At 55.7% G+C, this 23,219-nt stretch overlaps 1 protein-coding gene and 1 long non-coding RNA gene across 2 annotated transcripts in view; one reads left to right on the top strand and one right to left on the bottom strand.

Moving 5' to 3' along the window:
- LOC308524290 overlaps positions 1-23,219 on the top strand; it is a 721,936-nt gene that overhangs the window by 164,792 nt on the left and 533,925 nt on the right. The window lies entirely within an intron of this gene.
- POU2F3 (POU class 2 homeobox 3) overlaps positions 1-23,219 on the bottom strand; it is a gene marked incomplete at both ends in the record, with an annotated part of 87,715 nt that overhangs the window by 26,080 nt on the left and 38,416 nt on the right. Inside the window, one exon of the mRNA XM_081099243.1 lies at positions 23,152-23,186. Coding sequence (XP_080955369.1) covers positions 23,152-23,186 — 35 coding nt within the window. The remainder of the gene's footprint in view (positions 1-23,151; positions 23,187-23,219) is intronic.

Here is a 23,219-nt window from a genome sequence, read left to right as displayed (position 1 = left end):
CCTGCACATTTCCCACTGGGGATGTGCCCACAACCCAGGTACATGCCCTTGACCGGAATCGAACCTTGGACCCTTCAGCCCGCAGGCCGACGCTCTATCCACTGAGCCAAACTGGCTTTGGCTGTGTGTGTGTTTTTTAAAGAAAACATTCTCGCATATGCCATGGTGCCCAGGCCTCGAACAACTGTACCCCTGTACTGCCTACCGCCTTCCTCGGAGCCCACAGGCCTTGAGGTAGGGGCTGGAGTGACAGGTTCTCTCTGGTCCTGGTTCCCTTCAGGTTCTCCTGGGAACCTATCTGGGAGGCAGGCACAGAGCCATGGCTGCCCAGGGAGGAGGATCGTACAGGGCTGCTGGTTGGCCCATACAGAGGGCTGCTCTGCCCCCAAACAAGTGCAATGGCAAGAAGTAGGGGCACAATAGGGGAGAGAAGTAGTGGTATGGAGGGAGAGAAGTAGGGGTATGGAGGGAGAGATGTAGGGGTATGGAGGGGGAGAGAAGTAGGGGTATGGAGGGAGAGAAGTAGGGGTATAGAGGGGGAGAAGTAGGGGTATGGAGGGGGAGAGAAGTAGGGGTATGGAGGGGGAGAGAAGTAGGGGTATGGAGGGGGAGAGAAGTAGGGGTATGGAGGGGGAGCGAAGTAGGGGTATGGAGGGAGAGAAGTAGGGGTATAGAGGGGGAGAAGTAGGGGTATGGACGGGGAGGGAAGTAGGGGTATGGAGGGGGAGAGAAGTAGGGGTATGGAGGGAGAGAAGTAGGGGTATGGAGGGGGAGCGAAGTAGGGGTATGGAGGGAGAGAAGTAGGGGTATGGAGGGAGAGAAGTAGGGGTATGGAGGGGGAGAGAAGTAGGGGTATGGAGGGGGAGAGAAGTAGGGGTATGGAGGGAGAGAGAAGTAGGGGTATGGAGGGGGAGAGAAGTAGGGGTATGGTGGGGGAGCGAAGTAAGGGTATGGAGGGAGAGAAGTAGGGGTATGGAGGGGGAGAGAAGTAGGGGTATGGAGGGGGAGAGAAGTAGGGGTATGGAGGGGGAGCGAAGTAGGGGTATGGAGGGGGAGAGAAGTAGGGGTATGGAGGGGGAGAGAAGTAGGGGTATGGAGGGAGAGAAGTAGGGGTATGGAGGGGGAGCGAAGTAGGGGTATGGAGGGGGAGAGAAGTAGGGGTATGGAGGGGGAGAGAAGTAGGGGTATGGAGGGAGAGAAGTAGGGGTATGGAGGGGGAGCGAAGTAGGGGTATGGAGGGAGAGAAGTAGGGGTATGGAGGGGGAGAGAAGTAGGGGTATGGAGGGAGAGAAGTAGGGGTATGGAGGGAGAGAAGTAGGGGTATGGAGGGAGAGAAGTAGGGGTATGGAGGGGGAGAGAAGTAGGGGTATGGTGGGGGAGCAAAGTAGGGGTATGGTGGGGGAGCGAAGTAGGGGTATGGAGGGAGAGAAGTAGGGGTATGGAGGGGGAGACAAGTAGGGGTATGGAGGGAGAGAAGTAGGGGTATGGAGGGGGAGAGAAGTAGGGGTATGGAGGAGAGAGAAGTAGGGGTATGGAGGGGGAGAGAAGTAGGGGTATGGTGGGGGAGCGAAGTAAGGGTATGGAGGGAGAGAAGTAGGGGTATGGAGGGGGAGAGAAGTAGGGGTATGGAGGGGGAGAGAAGTAGGGGTATGGAGGGGGAGCGAAGTAGGGGTATGGAGGGGGAGAGAAGTAGGGGTATGGAGGGAGAGAAGTAGGGGTATGGAGGGAGAGAAGTAGGGGTATGGAGGGAGAGAAGTAGGGGTATGGAGGGGGAGAGAAGTAGGGGTATGGAGGGAGAGAAGTAGGGGTATGGAGGGGGAGAGAAGTAGGGGTATGGAGGGAGAGAAGTAGGGGTATGGAGGGAGAGAAGTAGGGGTATGGAGGGGGAGCGAAGTAGGGGTATGGAGGGGCAGAGAAGTAGGGGTATGGAGGGAGAGAAGTAGGGGTATGGAGGGAGAGAAGTAGGGGTATGGAGGGAGAGAAGTAGGGGTATGGAGGGGGAGCGAAGTAGGGGTATGGAGGGGGAGAGAAGTAGGGGTATGGAGGGAGAGAAGTAGGGGTATGGAGGGAGAGAAGTAGGGGTATGGAGGGAGAGAAGTAGGGGTATGGAGGGGGAGTGAAGTAGGGGTATGGAGGGGGAGAGAAGTAGGGGTATGGAGGGAGAGAAGTAGGGGTATGGAGGGAGAGAAGTAGGGGTATGGAGGGAGAGAAGTAGGGGTATGGAGGGGGAGAGAAGTAGGGGTATGGAGGGAGAGAAGTAGGGGTATGGAGGGAGAGAAGTAGGGGTATGGAGGGGGAGCGAAGTAGGGGTATGGAGGGGGAGCGAAGTAGGGGTATGGAGGGAGAGAAGTAGGGGTATGGAGGGAGAGAAGTAGGGGTATGGAGGGAGAGAAGTAGGGGTATGGAGGGGGAGAGAAGTAGGGGTATGGAGGGAGAGAAGTAGGGGTATGGAGGGAGAGAAGTAGGGGTATGGAGGGGGAGCGAAGTAGGGGTATGGAGGGGGAGAGAAGTAGGGGTATGGTGGGGGAGCGAAGTAGGGGTATGGAGGGGGAGAGAAGTTGGGGTAGAGAGGGGGAGGGAGTAGGGGTAGAGAGGGGGAGGGAGTAGGGGTGTGTTGGGGAGAGAATTAGGGGTAGAGAGGGGGAGGGAGTTGGGGTGTGGTGGGGAGAGAATTAGGGGTAGAGAGGGGGAGTGAGTAGGGGTGTGTTGGGGAGAGAATTAGGGGTAGAGAGGGGGAGTGAGTAGGGGTGTGTTGGGGAGAGAATTAGGGGTAGAGAGGGGGAGGGAGTAGGGGTGTGGTGGGGAGAGAAGTAGAGGTACAGTGCTGAGCGTTCTTGGAATCAAACTCTCAAAACTGTCTCGGGCTGTGGCTGGTCTGGGCGTCTGGTCAGTAGATGAGTCTGTCCTTTCCCCGGGCTCCTGCCAAGAGGGCTCGCATGTCCTTGCAGAGCCGGGGACCATGACAACGAAAGGCACCCAGCAAACCAGCACAACGCTCACCACCAACCCGGAGACCTGGCTTCGCAGTCCATTCCTGCTTGTAACTCGTCGCAGGGTCTGATATTAGATTAGTCATCTCTGCAGGCCTAGGCTACTCCTCCACGTTACAGGAGAGGTAAGCTAGAAAGAATCGACTTGATCCATGTATAACGCATTAAAGAGAGAGTGGGCACAGACTGTGAGCCTCTGAGTCTGTGTGTCGTATGACTAGACTCATTTTACAGATGATAAGACTGAGGCTTGGACATGTTAGGAAACTTGCTTTAAATACTGCTGATAAGTAGTGAGACTGAGATTTCAACCCAAGTCCACCTGTGCCTAGTTCCTGTGCATGGACCGGACCCTCCCCCACTGTGTGTGATGGAGTCATGGGCGCATAGACCCCTCCAGGTCGCTTCGCGTATAGTGCGGGCTGCAGGGCAGAGACTCAGCAGGTGTGACCCCCTTCCTTGCCCATTAGGACTGGATGGAATGTCAATTACCACCTGGTCCAAAAGGTGGAAGTTACAGCTCTGGCTCCTGATGACCAGCGAGGGGAACACTTGCTCAGGATACACAGCTCGTGCCGCAGGTTGCCAGGCCAGCAAGGACGGTCCTCCCACCTCCCCACCCTCCGTGCAGCCCACTCCCAGCACTGTGGCCCCCCTCCTCTGTCCAGCACGCTGAGAGCTGGGCACTGTGGCCCCCCTCCTCTGTCCAGCATGCTGAGAGCTGGCACTGTGGCTCCCCTCCTCTGTCCAGCACGCTGAGAGCTGGGCACTGTGGCCCCCCTCCTCTGTCCAGCACGCTGAGAGCTGGGCACTGTGGCCCCCCTCCTCTGTCCAGCACGCTGAGAGCTGGGCACTGTGGCCCCCCTCCTCTGTCCAGCACGCTGAGAGCTGGGCACTGTGGCCCCCCTCCTCTGTCCAGCACGCTGAGAGCTGGGCACTGTGGCCCCCCTCCTCTGTCCAGCACGCTGAGAGCTGTCGACGCAGGCTCTGTAACTGCTCACAGTAGCCCTGATCCCATTGCTCTAATGAGGTTTAACCTCAGTCAAAAGAAAAGGCGCCACTCAGATTCTCAGTTGCTATCCTGTGTGAGGTTTGCATACGGACACAACATACATGGAGTTGCTATGACAACAGAATGGCCTTGGCCCGAGAGCCAGCATGTGTGTTTCCTCCACTTTCCCTCCCGCGTCAGGAGGAAGGAGGTGGAGAGGGGACAGAGAAGGCTCAGTCATGCCCTGACGTCCCCGTCTCAGTGTGTATTTTATTTATTTATTTATGCACTTACTTATTATTTTAAGAACATATTTTTATTGATTTCCAGAGAGGAAGGGAGAGAGAGAGGGAGAGATATCAGTGATGAGAGAGACTCATTGGCCAGCTGCCCCCTGTACACCCCACACGGTGGATCGAGCCGGCAGCCCGGGCATGTGCCCTGCCCGAAGTGAACCCGGGGCCCATCAGTCTGCAGCACGACGCTCTACCCACTGAGTCAAACCAGCCCGAGCTCAGTGTATCTCATTCACGACAATTTCCAAAGGACACTATGAAAGAAAGGGAGGCCCCCTGCTCCTCACACACACACACACACACACACCAGCCTGTGCTTGTAAAGTGCTGCGCAGAGGGTTCCCTGAGCACCAGCTCACGAGAGTAACATATCTTTAGCGCGTTAGAGACTTACACGCACCTTCACATGCACTGTCACGTACTCCTCAAGATAATTCAGTGAGAGAAATAACCTGTCAAACTGTTCTTACAGATGGAGCAGCCGCGACAAGGAGACTCTAGGAACAGGCCCGCAGCCAGGGGAGCGGCCCGACGTGCCGCTGGGCTTGGGCCTCCAGACCCTCCCTCTCCTGCCTCTACTAGTCTCGGGGCAGTCCCTGCCCCAGGAACTTTCCGCCCAGCAATGTGCTCTGGACACATTTCTCCGCTGTGTCCGTGTTTTCAGGCGTAAAGCTCACTTGTAGCAAGCGCAGCCTGGGCAGGCACATGTGTGGGACCTACATCGCTACTGAAATCCAGTTCGCAACACGTCTGTGGGATTCCCTTTGGCCTTTCCTGGAGACTGCTGTGACCCGGAGGCCTGGCCCTCAGAGGCTCACACTGGCTAGAAACACAAGTGGGTGGTTTTCTCGGGAATTTTGTCCTTAAGCGGAGATCCCCAGGGAGTCTCTCTGACGGGCTCTGGCCCAGGTGGCATGCTGGGAACACACGTTCCTCCCCCGTGACGGTCTTCTTCCCAGTTCAGCTTATTTCATTTTTTAAAAATATATTTTTATTAATTTCCGGGAGGAAGGGAGAGGGAGAGGGAGAGATAGAAACATCAATGATGAGAATCATGGATCAGCTGCCTCCTGCATGCCCCACACCGGGGATCGAGCCCACAACCCAGGCATGTGCCCTGACTGGGAATTGAACTGTGACCTTCTGGTTCGTAGGTCAACACTCAACCACTGAGCCATGCCAGCTGGGCCCAGTTCAATTTAGTTCAACAAAGATTTAGTATGCACCTGCTGTATACCAAGAGAAACTAGGCACACAAAGACGAATAAGAACTTTCCAGATTAATTAGAAGAGGACAAGTAGAAAAGCAATCACCATCCTAGCTGGTGTGCTCAGTGGATAGAGCGTGGGCCTGCGGACTGAAGTCCCGGGTTCGATTCCAGCCAAGGGCACATGCCCGGGTTGTGGGCTCCATCCCGATCCCCAGTGGGGGGCGTGCAGGAGGCAGGTGATCCATGATTCTCTCTCATCATTGATGTTTATCTCCCTCTCTTCCTTCCTCTCTGAGATCAATAAAAAATATTTTTTTTTTTTAAAAAAAGGAAAGAACAGCCATCACCTCCGGCACATGCTGGGAGCAATGAGAAGTGTGCCGGGGCCAGCGGGGAGGCTGTGGCCACTCTGCCGGGCGGACCCTTTCCAGCTCCTCCAAACAGTCCTCCTAAGCAGCCCAGGGCAGGCGCAGGGCCTGGTGCGTGGGAGCGCGTGTCGGGTCACAGAGGCGGGAAGGCGCCTTCCGTTCAGGAGGACGGGCGGTCAGCGGGGCCACCACAGAGCCCATGCGCCAGGCAGAGGCACTGGCGGGAGGAAATGTGAGTCCAGGGAGCGCCACGGGAGGTTTTGTAGTTCAGCGCCGGTGACAGCTGCGCACGCTGTACACAGGGAACCAGTTAAGAGCTATTTCCTGCAATTGCCACGTAAGACTGAGGAGGACACGCCCGAGGCCAGGGTAACAGGGATGGAGCAGAGACAGAGGAAGAGTTTCTAGGATAGAAAGTGTATTTCTGCCCCTAAAGGCTCATCCTTTGCAACGAAGGACTGTTTGCCTGGGAGTGCTCGGCAGCGTGCCTGCAGGACTGGAAGCACACAGGAAACGTCGGAAAGCCCCCGCCAGCCAGGCCGCTCGGAGCGGGTGGAGGGGTGCACGTGGGGTCTAGAAGGTCTTCACTTTCTAGATCCCACGTTTCTGCTATGTTCAATGGCAGAAAGCTAATCATTAGTTTTAAAGTGGAAAAAATAAGATTAAAAAATAGTAAGCACTGAAAATGTGATATGTATAGAATTTTTCAGTGTACAACGCGGTGTAGAGTATTTCTTTACACCACATCATCTAAGTAAACACACATGGTCATGCGGCTGTGCAGATATGTACAGTGTGTGTGTGTGCATGTGTGTTTTTTAGCGACAATGGGGATCCAACCTGCTCGGTCCTTGCATCTTGAGTCCCTGCTTGCAGCAGCCACACCTGGAAGGTGGCCTGCACACCTCACGCAGATGTTTTTGTGACGCTCTACAGCTTACAGAACACTTTTAAACACATCATTTTGGTTCATTTTCAGAATATTCCCATGAGATTAAAAAGGCAGACAAAAGCATTGGCCTGCAAAACTGAAGGGTCCCGGGTTCAATTCCAGTCAAGGGCATGTACCTAAGTCGCAGGCTTGATTCCTGGCCCTGGTGAGGCATGTGTGGGAGGCAACCAATCCATGTGTCTTTCACATCGATGTTTCTCTCTCTGTGTCTCCCCCCCTCTCTTCCACTCTCTGTAAAAATCAATGGAAAAATATCCTTGGGTGAGGATAACAGAAAAAAAAAAAGGCAGACAATGCCATTACTGTTTACAGAGGAGGAAACAAGGCTCACAAAAGGGGGGGGGTGGCATTTATCCACGGCCACGAGCAAGGGAGCTATGATCTGAACCCATGTCATCTTTAAAATTCAACACATCTTTCAAATTCCTAGGCTTTTCTGAGGAAGCCTTCCCAAATAAGTGGGTTTTCAGTCTCTGGAATCTCTCTCGTGTAGCTGCAAGCCCTTTGCTTCACTGCGGATGCCTGTTGGTTGGTGCTATGTTGAAGAGCGATCTTGCTCAAAGGGCGTGTATACAGTTCTGCTTTCCCCTGAAGAGCACCTGAGTGAGAATTCAGGCCACGACTCAGACCATGACTGGGAGCTCCTTTCTAAAATGCCCTGGCCCGTGGGGTCACTGGCGCGTCTGGCCTCTTCCCTGTGGCCCTAAATTGCTTTTGTGGCAGCTCTGTTTTTGCCAGGTTTTTTACTTCTTCCTCACAACCGGGTCTTGCACTTGCTATTGGTGTGCTTGCCGCTAGCATGCCCGTATTCCACCTCAAATTTGCAGCTTTTATTTGCTAAGTAGGGTGGAAAAGTCAGATAAGTAAGCTCTTACAACTGTTTCTAAAATAAAAATTTAAGGCCTGGCTGGCATGGCTCAGTGCTTGAGCATCAACCTATGGACCAGGAGGTCACAGTTTGATTCCCGGTCAGGCTATATGTCTGGGTTATGGACTCGATCCCCAGTATGGGGTGTGCAGGAGACAGCCAATCAGTGATTCTCTCTCATCACTGATGTTTCTATTTCCCTCCCTTGCTCCCTCCTTCTCCCTTCCTTTCTGAAATCAATAAATATATACACACTTAAAAAATAAAATAAAATAAAAATGTAAGGCTCTGAGAAAGGGCTTGGCTTGAGGTCTCATTCGCTTCCTCCTGATCCTCGGCTGGGCTCTAGTCGGCAAGGCTGCTGGCTCTCAGGTCAGTGAGGCATGAAACAGCGCTCTCTCTCTCTTTGACAATGGGCTTGCTCTCTGGTTTAATTTCTGGTGAGGGCATTCTGTCCTGTTACCCTCGTTAGCCTGGGACAGGGCTCCAGGCACAATGGTGGGTTAAACCCACACAACTGACAGTGTCAGTTCACTTCTCTATGGCTGGGGAGCAGCTAACGAATGTGTCACCAGAAGCCAAGTGCCCTCGAGCCGAGGGGTCCTCCCAAAGTCTGTTCCTCACGTGTAAAGGGAGCTGACTCCTGAGTCCTTCCCGGGTCTCGGGTGAGGGCTGTCAGAGCGCTTTCTTTTTTTCCAGCAACACAATCCGAGATGCTGAATCTGCACATTTACCGCCCGGAAGGCGTGTGCTGCTGATTACGCCTGCCACGTAGCCAGTGCCATTAAATATATAGAGAATAACGCGTAACCACATTCAACAATCCTGGAACACAGGAAACTGGGTGTCGAGGGATTTCCCAAAGGCCATTTGGCTTGGGAAGTCGCCGAGTTTGAATTTGAACTTGGGTCTGACTGGATCCAGAATTGACTCTTTTACCATATCACACGGACTTAAAAAATGACGACAGACTCATTTCCTTTTAGATGGAGTTCCTGGAAATGAAGACGGGGTGCATGCTGTAACTATTGTCCAGTGTGTGTCTGTATCCTCCCCGGAGGTCAAGGTGGGGCGTCTGAGCGGAGGCCGGGTTGACCGGCATGGCCACTGCCACCTGTGAGAGGCGCGGGGGAAGAGGCAGCGGCTCCGGCTCACGCAGAGAACCTCTGCACGAGGAGCAGAGCAGCTGGCACCTTGCACAAAGACACGCCTTGCACAAATTTTTTTAAGCTTGAAAATATAAAAGGGACAGAAGAAAGTAATCAGCTAGAACATAGGAGTCCACGTAAAACCCCTACTTACAATGTGAGCACTAACTGTCCAAGTGAAGGCAGCAGTTTTATATTTAAAAAGACTTGAGGGGCCAGTGTGGCTCCATGGGTAGAGCGTCAGCCTGTGGACCGAGGGTCCCGGGTTCAATTCCAGTTAAGGACCTGCACCTCATTGCAGGTTCCTACCGGCCTGGGCCCTGGTTGGGGCACGTGCAGGAGGCAGCCAATCTATCTGACTTTCTCACATGGATGTTTCTCTCTGTCTTTCCCTCTCTCTTCTACTCTCTCTAAAAATCAATGGAAAATGTCCTTGAGTGAAGATTAACAAAATAATAAATAAATAAATAAATAAATAAATAAATAAATAAAATCACTGGAGAGGTGCTCACTGACCCTGAGCAAGTGAGCTGAGAGGGTGGTGGGATGATCACTCAGGACCTGCAGCAGAGACGGTGCTCATGGCAGCAGGACCACAGGAGGGTCCCTGAGGAGAGGTCCACTGCGCCCTTCCCTGCTCTGGGCACCACAGGAATCGGGCACAGTAAGAGCAGCGAGGAACAGAGGCATGAACAGGCGGTCCCACCGTGCTCTGGGCTCGCCAGGTGCCATCCGAGTATTGAATGTTGTGCGCTTGCGGGTGCTAAAGAGGGTGATTGGTAGCCCGAAACATATGCATATAGAAGGATGTTAAGGCACAAACAAGTCTAAGGAGTTCACTGTAGTTTTGTTAAAAATACTTGAGGCAACCTAATGTCCATCGATAGTGCAACTGAAAAGTAAAATTACATTAAAACAATAGGGTAGTATGTAGTCATTCACAAAAATGATACAATTTTCTAGGTTCTGCCATGCAACAATTTATACATGTTATTTGTAAGTTTAAAAAGAAAGTTGCACATTGTTCAATTTATGCATATCCTATATAATAGAAGCTAATATGCTAAGTGTCCAGTTGGCCAGTTGGCCTTTCAACCAAACAAAGCGTAATATGCTAATGAGATGCTAAGGCTGCTCAACTGCTCGCTATGAGGTGTACTGACCACCAGGGGCCAGACGCTCTGACCGGTAGGTTATCTTGCTGCTGGGGTCTGGCTGGTCGGGACTGAGCCAGAAGGGCTGGACGTGCCCTGGAGTCCTCCAGTGGTCCCTCCCTGGCTGGCCAACCTCCCAAGTCCCTCCCCAGCCCCGATCATGCCCAGTGGGGTCCCTTGGCCTGGCCTGAACCCTTTCACAATACAGGACCCCTTGGGGGATGTTGGAGAGCTGGTTTCGGCCTGATCCCACAGGCTAGGCCGAGGGCACCCACTGGTGCACGAATTCGTGCACCAGGCCTCTAGTATACATATATGTACCTAGATGCATTTTTAAAACTTCACAAACATTTCTACATTTTCATTTGTACCCGTATTCCTGCAAGTGCAGAGAGAGAAGTCACACTCACTCACACACACACACACTCACACACACACACACACTATGATAACAGGAGTGGCCTCGTTCCGAGACTGAACAGGCATCAAAAGTCTGCTTTTTTATCTCTGTTGTGACTTTTTCCCGCACAAAGAAGCACTCATGTGTCATGTGTGTACGTGTGCTAAGTGAGGCCTCAGGAGCTTGCTATGCGGACTCATGGAGGAACTCTGGGTATTTATGTAGGTTTGGGTGTGACGGCTCTCCTCACATAGTGAAGGGCCACCCAGTGAAGGGGATGGATGAGGACCTGGGGCTGCCCCAGGAGTGAGCACCACAGGGAGGTTAGTTCGGGGCCCACTGGGACAAGCATGGCCCGATATTGCAGCGACTCAGCCCGGAGCAGGCCTCCCTGGGAGTGGGTGGGATTCCTGGGGGCGCTCTGGCAGAGACAGGGTGTCAGCGGAAGAGCAGATGCACCAGAGGCAGGCTGGGCTGGAATCGCCGGTTCCTAAGATTTTGAGGTTCCTGACAAGTAAATCTTATTTTTTTATTTTCTTTGGAAGTTCAGATAGAATTGTTTTATTTTGCCAAATAAGAATATTTTGAAATATATATATTTTTATTGACTCCAGAGAGGGAGGAAGAGACAGCTAGAAACATCAATGATGAGAGAGAATCATTGGTTGGTTGCCACCTGCACGCCCCACACTGGGTATCGAGCCTGCAACCCAGGCTCATGCCCTGACTGGGAATCGAACCTGGGTTCTCTTGGTCCATGGGATGACGCTCAATCCACTGAGCCACCACAGCCGGGCCCAAATAAGAATATCAAAGTAACTAATTTCTACTCAGACTATCATTTAATTATGTACAATTAACATTTTAACATTAAAAATAAAAAAATCCCATGTTGTAAAATTGAATATACAAATTTATTAAAAATTGCTATATTTTCTTTTATTTTTTAATGCTTTTATTGATTTTATTTTGAGAGAGAGAGGAAGGGAGAGGGAAAGAAACACCCCTCAGCTGCCTCCTGCATGCCCCCTACCCAGGCATGTGCCCGTCTGGGAATCAAACCGCGATCTCCTAGTTCATGGGACAATGCTCAACCAACTGAACCATCTGGCCAGGCCGCTACATTTTCTTTTAAAATGTCACTGCAGTCAGTGACACCTTGTCTGAGGCATTACATTATGAACAGATAAGTGTGTCAATACACAGGGCAGAAGGCGGAGGAGGAAAGCCTTGGGTCAGACACCAAGAGTCTGTGGGGCTGAGAACAGATGACCTGCGGGACCTTCCCCTGGGAGTCTGCGTGTCTCTGACTCACCCCAGGGTTAGAGGCTCAACCCAAATCTGTCTCCATCGTTTATGAAAAACAAAGTCGCCGTGACACCAGGTGTCACAGGCATCCCAGCCCCTCGTTCCCATTCACTTGGCCTGAGGAGACAGCCCTGGGAAGGCCCCCTGCTGCGGCTTCACGGAGCCACTTGCTGCTGAACTCCCATCCTCGGGGTTTAGAAACCGGGCTGCTCAGAGACCTGTGTGCAGCCGGGACCTGGAGAGGGGCCCGCGCCCTGAGCAACCACTGAGCCAGCGGCTGAGACGCTCAGCCAGCAGCTCCTGGCCTGGCAGGAGAGCGGGGATGGGGATATTTACGCAGAGACTGGCTGGGGCCCTCTGCGCACCCTATTTGCATAGACCGACAGGCACACCTGCCTGGGAAGAGGGTGTGTGCAGATCACGGGCCACAGGAAAACAGCAGGGCGTCGAGCAGTGTGAAGAGCAGAAGGCCCGCAGAGCAGAGAGGCGGGCACCCAGGATGGGGGTGGGTGGGTAGGCTCATTCCAACTACCCATCAGGCCGTTGGTTAGGAAACACGTATTAAATGTCCACGCTGTGCCAGGCCCTGCTGCACTAAACAATAAAGTATAGATCTTCCCTCAAACACTTCCCAGCCCGTGGGGAGGAGGACTGCCAGTAGTCCTCACGCTGAGGAAGAGGAGAGCTGGTCTCCCGGGCTGCGTGGAGAGATGAACAAGAGCCTGACAGGAAGATGGGGGCCAGGGGGAGGGAGAGGCTGGTGCCCAGGCCCATTCACACCAGTCAAATGCCTGTCCAGTCCCCTGCTCCAGGCACCGCCATCGTTTCAAAGAGGACTCTCGTTGCTTCTTACGACACCCAGGTGGCACTTGGCAGTCCTTAGGAATAGGGATGCGGGCACCTGGAGGCCTCTGGTGAAGTTGGACTCCCCAGGTCCTGCCCCTGAAAGGCCTGCCTGAGCAGGATGGGCCGCCCCCGAGAATGCTGGGCCCTGGCCAGGTCCCCGGTTTGCAGGCGGAGTCCCACTCCAGGTCCTGCCACCTCGCTCTATGCCAGAAAAGTGTCTCCCAGGCCCCAGGCAAGCCCTGCGCTGGCGCTGCCCCTCCAGCCAGGAGCTGCCCCCTGGGCCGCAGGCTGACGCAGGGGAAGCACCAATCCTCAGGGAGGAAGTTGGTTCTGGTTCAGAGAGAGGAAATGAGAAGACGCCTCCTCTGGGAAGCTGACCGTCCCCTCCAGGCCTGGCATGAACCCTCTCCTCTCACCAGCATGAGGGGCAAGTCCTCTCGTCGGACCCCCAAAGGAATCACGCTTACCCTACTGACTGGTGTTCTCCCCTTCCAGGCCCCAGTGCACCAGCTCGCATGTGGCCTACGAAACCCACCTCCAGGCCCTCCCGTGGCCCGTCCACAGCCACGGGCTCACTCTTAGGGTCCTGGTCAGGTTCACACACTTTCTTTGCGACGATGTCCTCAGGGGGAAGCAGGTGAATATACAGCCCACTGTAAGCCGACCCTACAGATGCCTCTCACTGACCATCAACAGGCGTTCTCTGTCCTCCGGAAAGATGCAGGAGAACATCCCTTTAACTAACAGGCCCTGGTGGTGAACCAGCGTGGAATTTAGCTGATGGAACTTTGACGTACGCACAACATTCCAAAAACCACTCTCAGGTACAGAGAGGCCTGGCGGTGCCCCTGGCCCAGACCAAGCCTGCCTGGTGCTAAGCGTTGCTCAGAGCTGGGCTGAGCCAGGGGAAGGCACAGGGAAGACGCTGGCGCGAAGGACGGCGCCGGGAGAGCCTGAGCGCATGCTCTCTAGGAAAAGGCCCCCAGCGCCTCTCAGGGGCCGAGTGCGAGAAAGGGGGAACGGAGCCACTTCGATGTGAGATGTGAGCGGGCAGCTAAGAGCGATACCGTTGCCATAGCAACACTAGCTGTTTGTAAATGGTTTTAATTTTATTTATTTATTTATATATTGTTAATCCTCACCCACAGATATTTTTCCATTGATTTTTTAGAGAGAGTGGAAAGGAGAGGGAAACACAGAGAGAAATATCGGTGTGAGAGAAACACATCAATTGGTTGCCGCCTGTCCACACCCCGACCAGGGCCTGGGCCAGTAAGGAGCCTGCAACTGAGGTAGGTGCCCTTGACCAGAATCAAACCTAGGACCCTTTGGTCCTCAGGCTGATGCTCTATCCATCGAGCCACACAGGCCAGGGCAACCACAGTTCGTGTCAACTGAGCGTGTACTATGTCCCAAACACTTTCCATTCAAGACCTTACTGAATTCCCTCCTAAAAGCACTGGGAGGCTGACGCTGTGATTTCTGCCCATTTCACAGATGCAGAAATGGAGGCTGGAGAGGATGAGGGGGCTTACCCAGCTCCTGCTGGTGGAGCCAAAATTCAAGTTCAGGTCTGTCTGTGTGATTCCAGAGCTGGACTCTGACCGCTCTGACCAGGGCAGCAGCACAGGCGCCAGGGCCGTCTGTGGGGAGCTCTCCGGGGTGCCAGCTCTGGGGCGGGGCTGCCAAGGAGGAAGCTGAAACAGGATGCGCAGAGGATGCCAGCGGCCTGGGAGGCAGGGATTTCAGTGGCCACAGGGGAGGGGCGTCCCGACAGCAGCTGGGGACAGAGCAGCAGAGCTCAGGGGCCGCGTGGGGGCGGGGCAGCACGTGAGCAGAAGAAATTGGATCTGGAGACCCCAGGCCGGCGCGGAACGTGGCGCCTAGGATGGAGTGGGTGGCGCCGGATACAGATCCATGGAGTACGTGCCACTTTCACCACCTGCGCCTCTGTTCCTTATCTGTCCCGGGGGACCCTCCACCGCTTCAGTCACTGCGAGAGGAAAGCCACTGGCTTCGCGCCCGGCGAGTCCGCAGGGGCCGCGGGGCGGTGGAGGCCGGGCTGAGGGGCCGGGGCGCCGACCTCCGGGGCCTCCGAGCGGCCTCCACGGCCGGCTTCACCTTCTTGAGGTGGAGAAAGCTGCTTCTCAGCCGCCGCAGTGGCGCTGGGAGAGCCTCCCGTTCCTGGCGCTGCCCTGCCAGCCCCGCCCTGCCCCGGGCGCACAGGCGGCTCCTGCGCCGGCTTCTCACGCACAGCCCGGGAACCCCCGCGCCCCGCCCGCTGGCCGCCCGCCCTGGGCTCCGATACCATCTCCGCCGGCCCAGCGCCAGCCCGGGGGCCGGGAGCCTGAGGAGCCGGCTGGGTGAGGGCCCGGAAGCGTGGAAAGCACGGTGTCGGGGGAGCCAGACCTCCAGGCCGCGCCTCGGGCGCCTCTCCCAGGGCAGGGGCCAGGCAGGCGGCGGCCGCCCCTGCACCGCCCAGGAGCGGGAGGGATGGTGCTGGCCTCGCCGCGGCCTGGGATTAGGTCACATCACATAAGACACAACTTTATGCAAGTGTCTGGCGCGTCCCATCGTCCTGGCTTGAATCCCGGCTTTAAGCGAGTCCCTTGACCTTTCCCAGCTCAGTGTCCTCTTCTGCAAAATGGGGATTGTAAAACTCCTGCGGGATGGCCCCTTGTCCCTCCGGCCTGGACTGCCTTCCCTCACCTGGCGAAGGGACCTGGCAGCTCTGACTGAGGTGAGAGCATGGGATGGGAGACTGTCCTGCATTCCCCGGCGGGGATGGGGGGTGGGGGGGCCCAGGCTCACCGCCCGCGTCATTAAAAGCCGAGCCTGTCCTGCCTGGCGCTGGTCAGACAGAGGGGACCCAGGAGGGTCACTGGGGCGGCGAGGGAGGGGCCCTCCACACAGCCCCCAGGAGGGAGGCAGTCCCGCTGACACCGACGTCACCCCAGAGAGCCACAGTTTACATTAAACATTTACATTTATAAATATAAATAAAAAAGCAAAACAAACTGCTGCTCAGCATCAAGCTGAGGGCGTAACTCTCCTGGGATTGTCCCGAGCAGTGAGGTTCCCTTGGGAGCGCCTGAGGGAGGGGCAGAGCCTCACGGAGTCTGCATCCACCACAGCCAGTTCTGAAACCTCCCAGCCCACCCTGGGCTTCCGCAGAATCAGGAGAGCGTGCAGACACGTTCCTCGCCCCCTGCGGCCTCTCTGCTCGTCCCCACGCACCTGGCGGCTCCTGAAGATGCTGGACCTGGAGGAACCGACCCTCGGACCAGAGGGCTGGGTGGTGCTACTTGGGGCCGTCTGCTCCCAGGGCTCACGAAGACAGGCCCTGGAGGGCCCCCAGGGCCCCGCTCCCGTCTCCTCTCCCGTCTTCTCAACAGGCTGGGCCACCCAGCACAGGGACTGTAGCCCCACCACAACCATCTGGGCCTCAGGCCAAAGAGCCAAGGATGGCTGGCAAAGAGGGACAAACTCCCTCCGCTCCAAGAGCAAAGACACTCCTCAACCTACTCATCAACCACTTCCCACCAGGCTGTGGGGTGGAGGGGGCCTTAGATGGACAGATCATGGATCTCAGAAAACACTCCTTTCTAGTAGCATCTGCCGCCCATCCAAAGGGGTATAAGCCCAGCTTGGCAGCTACACAGGGAGAGAGAGGAAGAAAAATGATGGGCTTTCATTCATCAGAAAACACCAGGAGCTAAAGGTTATTGGTTGATCACTGTATATCAGAGACTATTCTAAATTATAGATCTTCATCCTCATTCAGCCTTACACCATGCCTGGGAAGCAGACACAGGCACAATCCCATAAATACAATTGTTGGTATATCATCTAACTATGGGGGAACCAGCTGTGAGAAGGGGCGTGTTATCGCACCGGTGACCGGCCTACCGCCATGTGTCTGCCTCTCCCCCAGCAAGCCTGCTCCCCGCGGCAGGAGGCACCCGCTCCACCTGCGCGGACACGTTCAGGAGCGGTGCCCCTGATAGCAATGACGTGTTCTGCGGGCAGAGGCCAGGCGTGTTTCCGAGGGCCCTTCCCAGGGCCAGGGCTGCCTCCCTCTCCACTGCCTGGCATTTCTAGGTTCCTGCCTCTGGCAGAAGTGACCTACCTCCCTGGGGTCTGGGGTGACAGCAAGCGGGCATGGCTTCTGAGTCTGGGGGTGGGTTTCTAGCTCTCAGTACTTTTCACTCGCTGGCCGAGGGCAGGCCCCTGCGATGCAGCATCCTCACCCTTAGGCCTCGCACAGGGACGGCGCCGAGCCTCCTGGCTTCACACCCACCGCCTGCCGGGCTTCCCTCGCCACACTGAGCGAGCCATGGCCATCATCAGGGTGCAGGGCCCTTCCTGTCCTGCGCGGCCTTCGCCGGGTGCTCTCCCCTGTCTGGGTGCTCTGTGGCCAGGGAACATGCGTGAGTCCCCTCTGACTCCTCACTAACTGGCTCACAGCAGATCCATGAACTACAGGCAAAGGCCATCAGTTAATTCCTCCCCTGCCCTCTCCCACTCAGCTGCTCAGGGAGCTCTGAGGCTGCTCGCGCGGGGGGGTGGGGGGGTGAGGTATGTGGGGGGGGGGTGGAAGGGGGGGCCTGAGGGCGGAGGGAGCTAACCCTGCCAACACTCAGACCCTCCCCTGCAGCCTGAGGTTCAGGCCAGCCACCCGCTCCTGACTCCCAGGAGCAGCCCTTCTCTTAGGCTGAATTCTGTTGATTTTTAGAGAGATCCTGTTGAGCCAACTAAACACTGTGTCAACACATATCACGGGCAGCCAGAGAGCCACAGTAGCTCCCATTTAAAAAATGAAGGAAAATCCCATCTTATTTATAGCTCAATGCTCTCTGGGGGCACACGAGGGCAACTGTAAGCCTACTTTTGCCCCACCCTGTACCTGTTCTAGGTCACTGTCTAAGAGGTCTCACACTCAGGCTCACTCACTCATTTGACCCTCACAGCAATCCTGTGGGATAAGTGTCGTTATTCTCTCCACTTTACAGATGAGGAGAATAAGGGACAAGAAGCTCAAGCACTTGCCCAAGGTCACCCAGCAGGTGGTGCTAAGTCCAGGCCCACACACAGGCAGTCTAGCTGCAGGCCTGCGCACTTGACCTCGCTGCTAGGATCTCTCTCCTTGGCATGGTCTGCTGCTTCCTACAGCAGCACTGCACAGGCCTCTCTTGCATCAGAGTGAAAGCCTTCAGGGCTGCAGTCTATCCAGCAGCTGGTGGAACTCCCAGTCCCACCGGCTCCCAGTCACACCAACTCTCAGTCACACCAACTCCCAGTCCCCAATTCCCAGTCATACCAACACCCAGTCCCACCAGCTCCCAGTCCTACTAACTCCCAGTCCCACCAGCTCCCAGTCCTACCAACTCCCAGTTCCACCAGTCCCACCAGCTCCTAGTCACACCAGCTCTCAGTCACACCAGCTCCCAGTCCCAAACTTCCAGTCACACCAACTCCCATTCCCCAATTCCAAGTCCCACCTACTCCCAGTCACACCAGCTCCCAGTCCCAAACTCCCAGTCACACCAACTCCCAGTCCCCAATTCTCAGTCACACCAACTCCCAGTCACACCAGCTCCCAGTCACACCAGCTCCCAGTCCCAAAATCCCAGTCCCACCAACTCCCAGTCCCACCAGTTCCCAGTCCCAAACTCCGAGTCACACCAGCTCCCAGTCACACCACCTCCTAGTCACACCGGCTCCCAGTCCCACCAGCTCCCAGTCCTACCAGTCCCACCAGCTCCTAGTCACACCAGCTCTCAGTCACACCAGCTCCCAGTCACACCAACTCCCAGTCCCAAACTCCCAGTCACTCCAGCTCCCAGTCACACCAACTCCCAGTCCCAAACTCCCAGTCACTCCAGCTCCCAGTCACACCAGCTCCCAGTCACACCAGCTCCCAGTCACACCAACTTCCAGTCCCAAACTCCCAGTCACACCAGCTCCCAGTCACACCAGCTCCCAGTCACACCAACTTCCAGTCCCAAACTCCCAGTCACTCCAGCTCCCAGTCACACCAACTCCCAGTCCCAAACTCCCAATCACACCAGCTCCCAGTCACACCAGCTCCCAGTCACACCAGCTCCCAGTCCCAAAATCCCAGTCCCACCAACTCCCAGTCCCACCAGTTCCCAGTCCCAAACTCCGAGTCACACCAGCTCCCAGTCACACCACCTCCTAGTCACACCGGCTCCCAGTCCCACCAGCTCCCAGTCCCACCAGTCCCACCAGCTCCTAGTCACACCAGCTCTCAGTCACACCAGCTCCCAGTCACACCAACTCCCAGTAACACCAGCTCCCAGTCCCAAACTCCCAGTCACTCCAGCTCCCAGTCACACCAGCTCCCAGTCACACCAGCTCCCAGTCACACCAACTCCCAGTCCCAAACTCCCAGTCACTCCAGCTCCCAGTCACACCAACTCCCAGTCCCAAACTCCCAGTCACTCCAGCTCCCAGTCACACCAGCTCCCAGTCACACCAGCTCCCAGTCACACCAACTTCCAGTCCCAAACTCCCAGTCACACCAGCTCCCAGTCACACCAGCTCCCAGTCACACCAACTTCCAGTCCCAAACTCCCAGTCACTCCAGCTCCCAGTCACACCAACTCCCAGTCCCAAACTCCCAATCACATCAGCTCCCAGTCACACCAGCTCCCAGTCACACCAGCTCCCAGTCACACCAACTCCCAGTCCCAAACTCCCAATCACACCAGCTCCCAATCACACCAGCTCCCAGTCACACCAGCTCCCAGTCACACCAGCTCCCAGTCACACCAACTTCCAGTCCCAAACTCCCAGTCACACCAACTCCCAGTCCCAAACTCCAAATCACTCCAGCTCCCAGTCACATCAGCTCCCAGTCACACCAGCTCCCAGTCACACCAACTCCCAGTCCCAAACTCCCAGTCACACCAGCTCCCAGTCACACCAGCTTCCTGGGGCCTCAGCCAGGCTTCACCCAGGGCAGCAGCTCATCGTTTGCTCTCCTGTGTCTGCTAACACTCAGGCTGTTCCTACACAACCTCTTTTCCTTCTCCCCACTCCCTCCTCCTCCCATTGCCTCCCAAGCAGTCACCGTGAGGTCAGGCTCAGCCTCTCCCTAAAGCTGGTGTAGGGACGGGGGCAGGGAGAGGAAGACCCAGCCAGGCTTTGTGGGAAAAGTGGGGAAAATGAGATGCGGGTTCTGGCCCTGACTGCCAGCTGGCCAATTGCGTGCCCTTCAGCCAATTGCTTAACCTTCAATCTTTCACCAGAAAAGGCAGCTGCCTGGGGCAGTGTCCTGCCCGGGTAAGGGGTGAGGGCAGTGAGGTAAAGCCCGAGAGCAGCCCGCCCGAGCCTGTGCTCAGCAAAGCATTGGTTTTGTCAAAGCTGCGGCCTAAGAATCCCCGGGCACGGACCTGCGGGCCCACAACTGAGCTGGCATGCGTGTTGGCGGGGGTGTCAGCATCTGGGGGCACCTGAGGGATGAGGGAGAGGTGCCCCTCCCAAATCCCCACTTTACAGAAACCGGTCATGTCTGTTCTTGTCAGTGACAGGAGTCCAAGCCCTTGGTGGGGGAGGGGGGGCAAGTTCTCTCTAGGAAAGCCCCATCCTGGCAGCAGCCAGGAAACTTTCTCCCAACTGGGGGAGAGACCACACCCCAAAAGATGTCCAAAGGCCAGGGACCTCTCTGTGGCTATCCCAGGCCAGAGGGGCTGCCCCAGCCATGTCCAGCGCATGAGCGTTTCTCAAGAAAGATTGCACTTGCAGCCAAGCCCACGGGGCCTATGACGTGGGCTACCCCTGGGCTGGGCTGTGGGGGCCACATCTTGGTGTGGGTTGGGCTCCCCCCTGTGCATCTCACCCCAGGGCCGGGGGCTGGATCCTCAGTCGCAGGGCAGGAAGCTTGGGGCACAGGCCCCATCTCCTCTGCGTAGGACTCAGGCAGGCTCACAGAATCCGGGGATGGAAGCAGACCTGGCCCAGCTATCCCTTAGATAAGAATCTGTCTCCTATTTAAAGACGTGAGTGAGAAGCCCAGTATCAGCCAGACCCGCAGGCAGTGTCCCAGCCTCCCTCCCGGTGGCTGCTCCAATGTTTACTGAGCTGCCTGCTTCCTCCTCGCCCGCCCAGAGGGCTCCAGTGAAGTCTGTTTCAGGTCCCAAGTGAAGAGGGAGGGACTGGCCTCCACTCCGCAGCAAACGTCCCCAATGAAAGCAGTTGCAGAAGTTGCCTCCAGGAGAGGCTCTGGCTCGGGACTCAGGCTCATTCCTCTCTGACTGTGAGGGACACGCCCAGAGTGAAAAGTCTTTCAGGAAACGTTAGCAGTGACATCCAATCCCTCTACAGATGAAGGAGGAAAACACGTCTGCATGTCATCTCCCGCCCCACCCCGGCTTCCGTCTCCACCGGGACTCAGATGTTCCGCGAGCGAAGAGACCCAGGGGCCACCCAATGCATGACCACCTGGGGGCCACCTTCCCTTCCCCGCGGACACCCCGCTCCAGTCTACTTTTTTCTGCCTAACAAATGCCTACTCACCCTTCAGAGCGCGACACAAACATTCCTTCTCCACAAAGCCTGCCCTGAGGTCCCCATGTCTGTCTGACACATGCCTTTTAAATGTGTGTGTGTGTGTGTGTGGTGTGTGTGTGTGTGCGCTGTGGTGTGTGTGTGTGCTGTGCTGTGTGTGTGTGTGGGGTATGTGTGTGTGGTGTGTGTGTGTGTGTGTGTGTGGTGTGTGTGTGGTGTGTGTGTGTGTGGGTGTGTGTGTGTGTGCTGTGGTGTGTGAGTGGGGGGGGGTGTGGGGGTGTGTGTGTGGGGTATGTGTGTGTGTGTGTGGGTGGGTGTGTGTGGGGTGTGTGTGTGTGTGTGTGGGGTGTGTGTGTGGGGGGGGGTGTGTGTGTGTGTGGGGGGTGTGTGTGGGGGTGTGTGTGTGTGTGGGGGTGTGTGTGTGGGGGGTGTGTGTGTGGGTGTGTGTGTGGGGGTGTGTGTGTGTGTGTGGGGTGTGTGTGTGGGGGGTGTGGGGGGGTGTGTGTGGGGGTGTGTGTGTGGGGGTGTGTGTGTGGGTGGGGTGTGTGTGTGTGTGTGTGTGTGTGTGTTGATTTCAGAGAGGAAGGGAGAAGGAGAGAAACATCAGTGATGAGAGAGAATCACTGATCGGTTGCCTCCTGCACGCCCCACACTGGGGATCAAGCCTGCAACCCGGGCATGTGCCCTGACCAGGAATCAAACCTCTTGCCTGTTTCATAGGTCGACACTCAACCACTGAGCCATACCAGCTGGATGACACCATGCTTTTTACATATCTGTAGTAAGCATGAGACTGTACTATAAGTATTCACTCAAGAGTCTCTATCTCACCCAGCTGGTGTGGTTCAGTGGTTGAGCATCGGCCTGTGAACCAAGAGGTCGCTGGTTTGATTCCCAGTCAGGGCACATGCCAGGGTTGTGGGCTTGATCCCCAGTGGGGGGCGTGTAGGAGGCAGCCGATGGATGATGTTTCCCTCTCATCAATGTTTCTATCTCTCTCTCCCTCTCCCTTCCTCTCTCTTTAAAAATCAATTTTAAAAAACCATACAATGGAAATACTTAAAAATGAAAAAGAGTCTCTAGTTCTCTGTTCCCTGTCCCTCCCTCCTTCCCTTTCCCTCTCATTCTCCTTCTATCTCCCCCCCCCCCCCCACACTCCATGCGGGACTGTGGACTCCTCCAGGGCAAGAACCATATCTTAATTTTCTTTGTATTCCTACACCTGACATAGCACATCCCCCCCAAGCCCCACCCCGAGTTTATGAAGTAAATTTATTCTGCAGCTGAGAATTCAGATCAAAACTATGAAGAGACCTGGCCCAGATAATCTAGCTGGTTAGTGGCAGGAACAGGACCAAAGCCTGATTTTGCGCCTGAGCCTTGCCTCCTCTCTCAGACTCACTCCGGGAGCCCCCCAGCGCTGCTCCTGCTTGTCTCAGCTTAGACCTCCTCCCAACAAGCTCCTGCCACATCCCCGTCCCAGCCGCACCGGCTTCCCACATCCACATCCCTCCACCCTGTGATCCACCCAGCGCTGCCTGACCCCACCCAAGTCCCTCCCTGACTAACTCCAGCCCACCAACTCGATTTCCTGCAAAGGCACCAGGCCTGCGCCTACACTGTTCCACTGAGCGTGGCCACTCCCTCCCTCTGAGCTCTTTCTGTGCCGTTTCTCCTTTTGCCCACTATCTACTTCCTGCAAATCAGGAATTCCACGAGGAATGCAGGCACTGCACACTTGGACTCCGGAAAATTCCTCTACACACGGTCAGACGACGTAAACCAATGGGCCCGGGAGGCGGTGCGGGTGAGAGGTGACGGAAGGAGCTGCTGTCTAGATTCTGGAGCGCATCTGGCGCAGTCCTTCTCAGAGGGGCTGCGCTGTACTGCTCTTTTGAGGAGAGAGTGAAAGGAGACCCAGGTGTTGGATGGTGGGTTGGAGGCAGAGCCCTTTAAATGCCCCTTCCAATCGGCAAATGTAGGGACCTCGAATAAACACTTAATCTTTTTGGTTTCTCCCACATCTGGCATAGTGCAAATGACCCCCCAAATTAATTGAATAAAGGTTTTGTTTTGAAAGTTCTTACCTGCCTGTTGAAATCTAGGCTGTTTCGATCATTTCCTGAAAGAGATAAAACAAATATTAGTATCAGCA

The sequence above is a fragment of the Myotis nattereri genome, assembly GCF_964212035.1.
Source record: "Myotis nattereri genome assembly, chromosome: 9".
In the NCBI taxonomy this organism is placed as follows: Eukaryota; Metazoa; Chordata; class Mammalia; order Chiroptera; family Vespertilionidae; genus Myotis; species Myotis nattereri.
The sequence above is the reverse complement of the archived record's forward strand: the minus strand, read 5'-3'. Positions and strand labels throughout refer to the sequence as shown.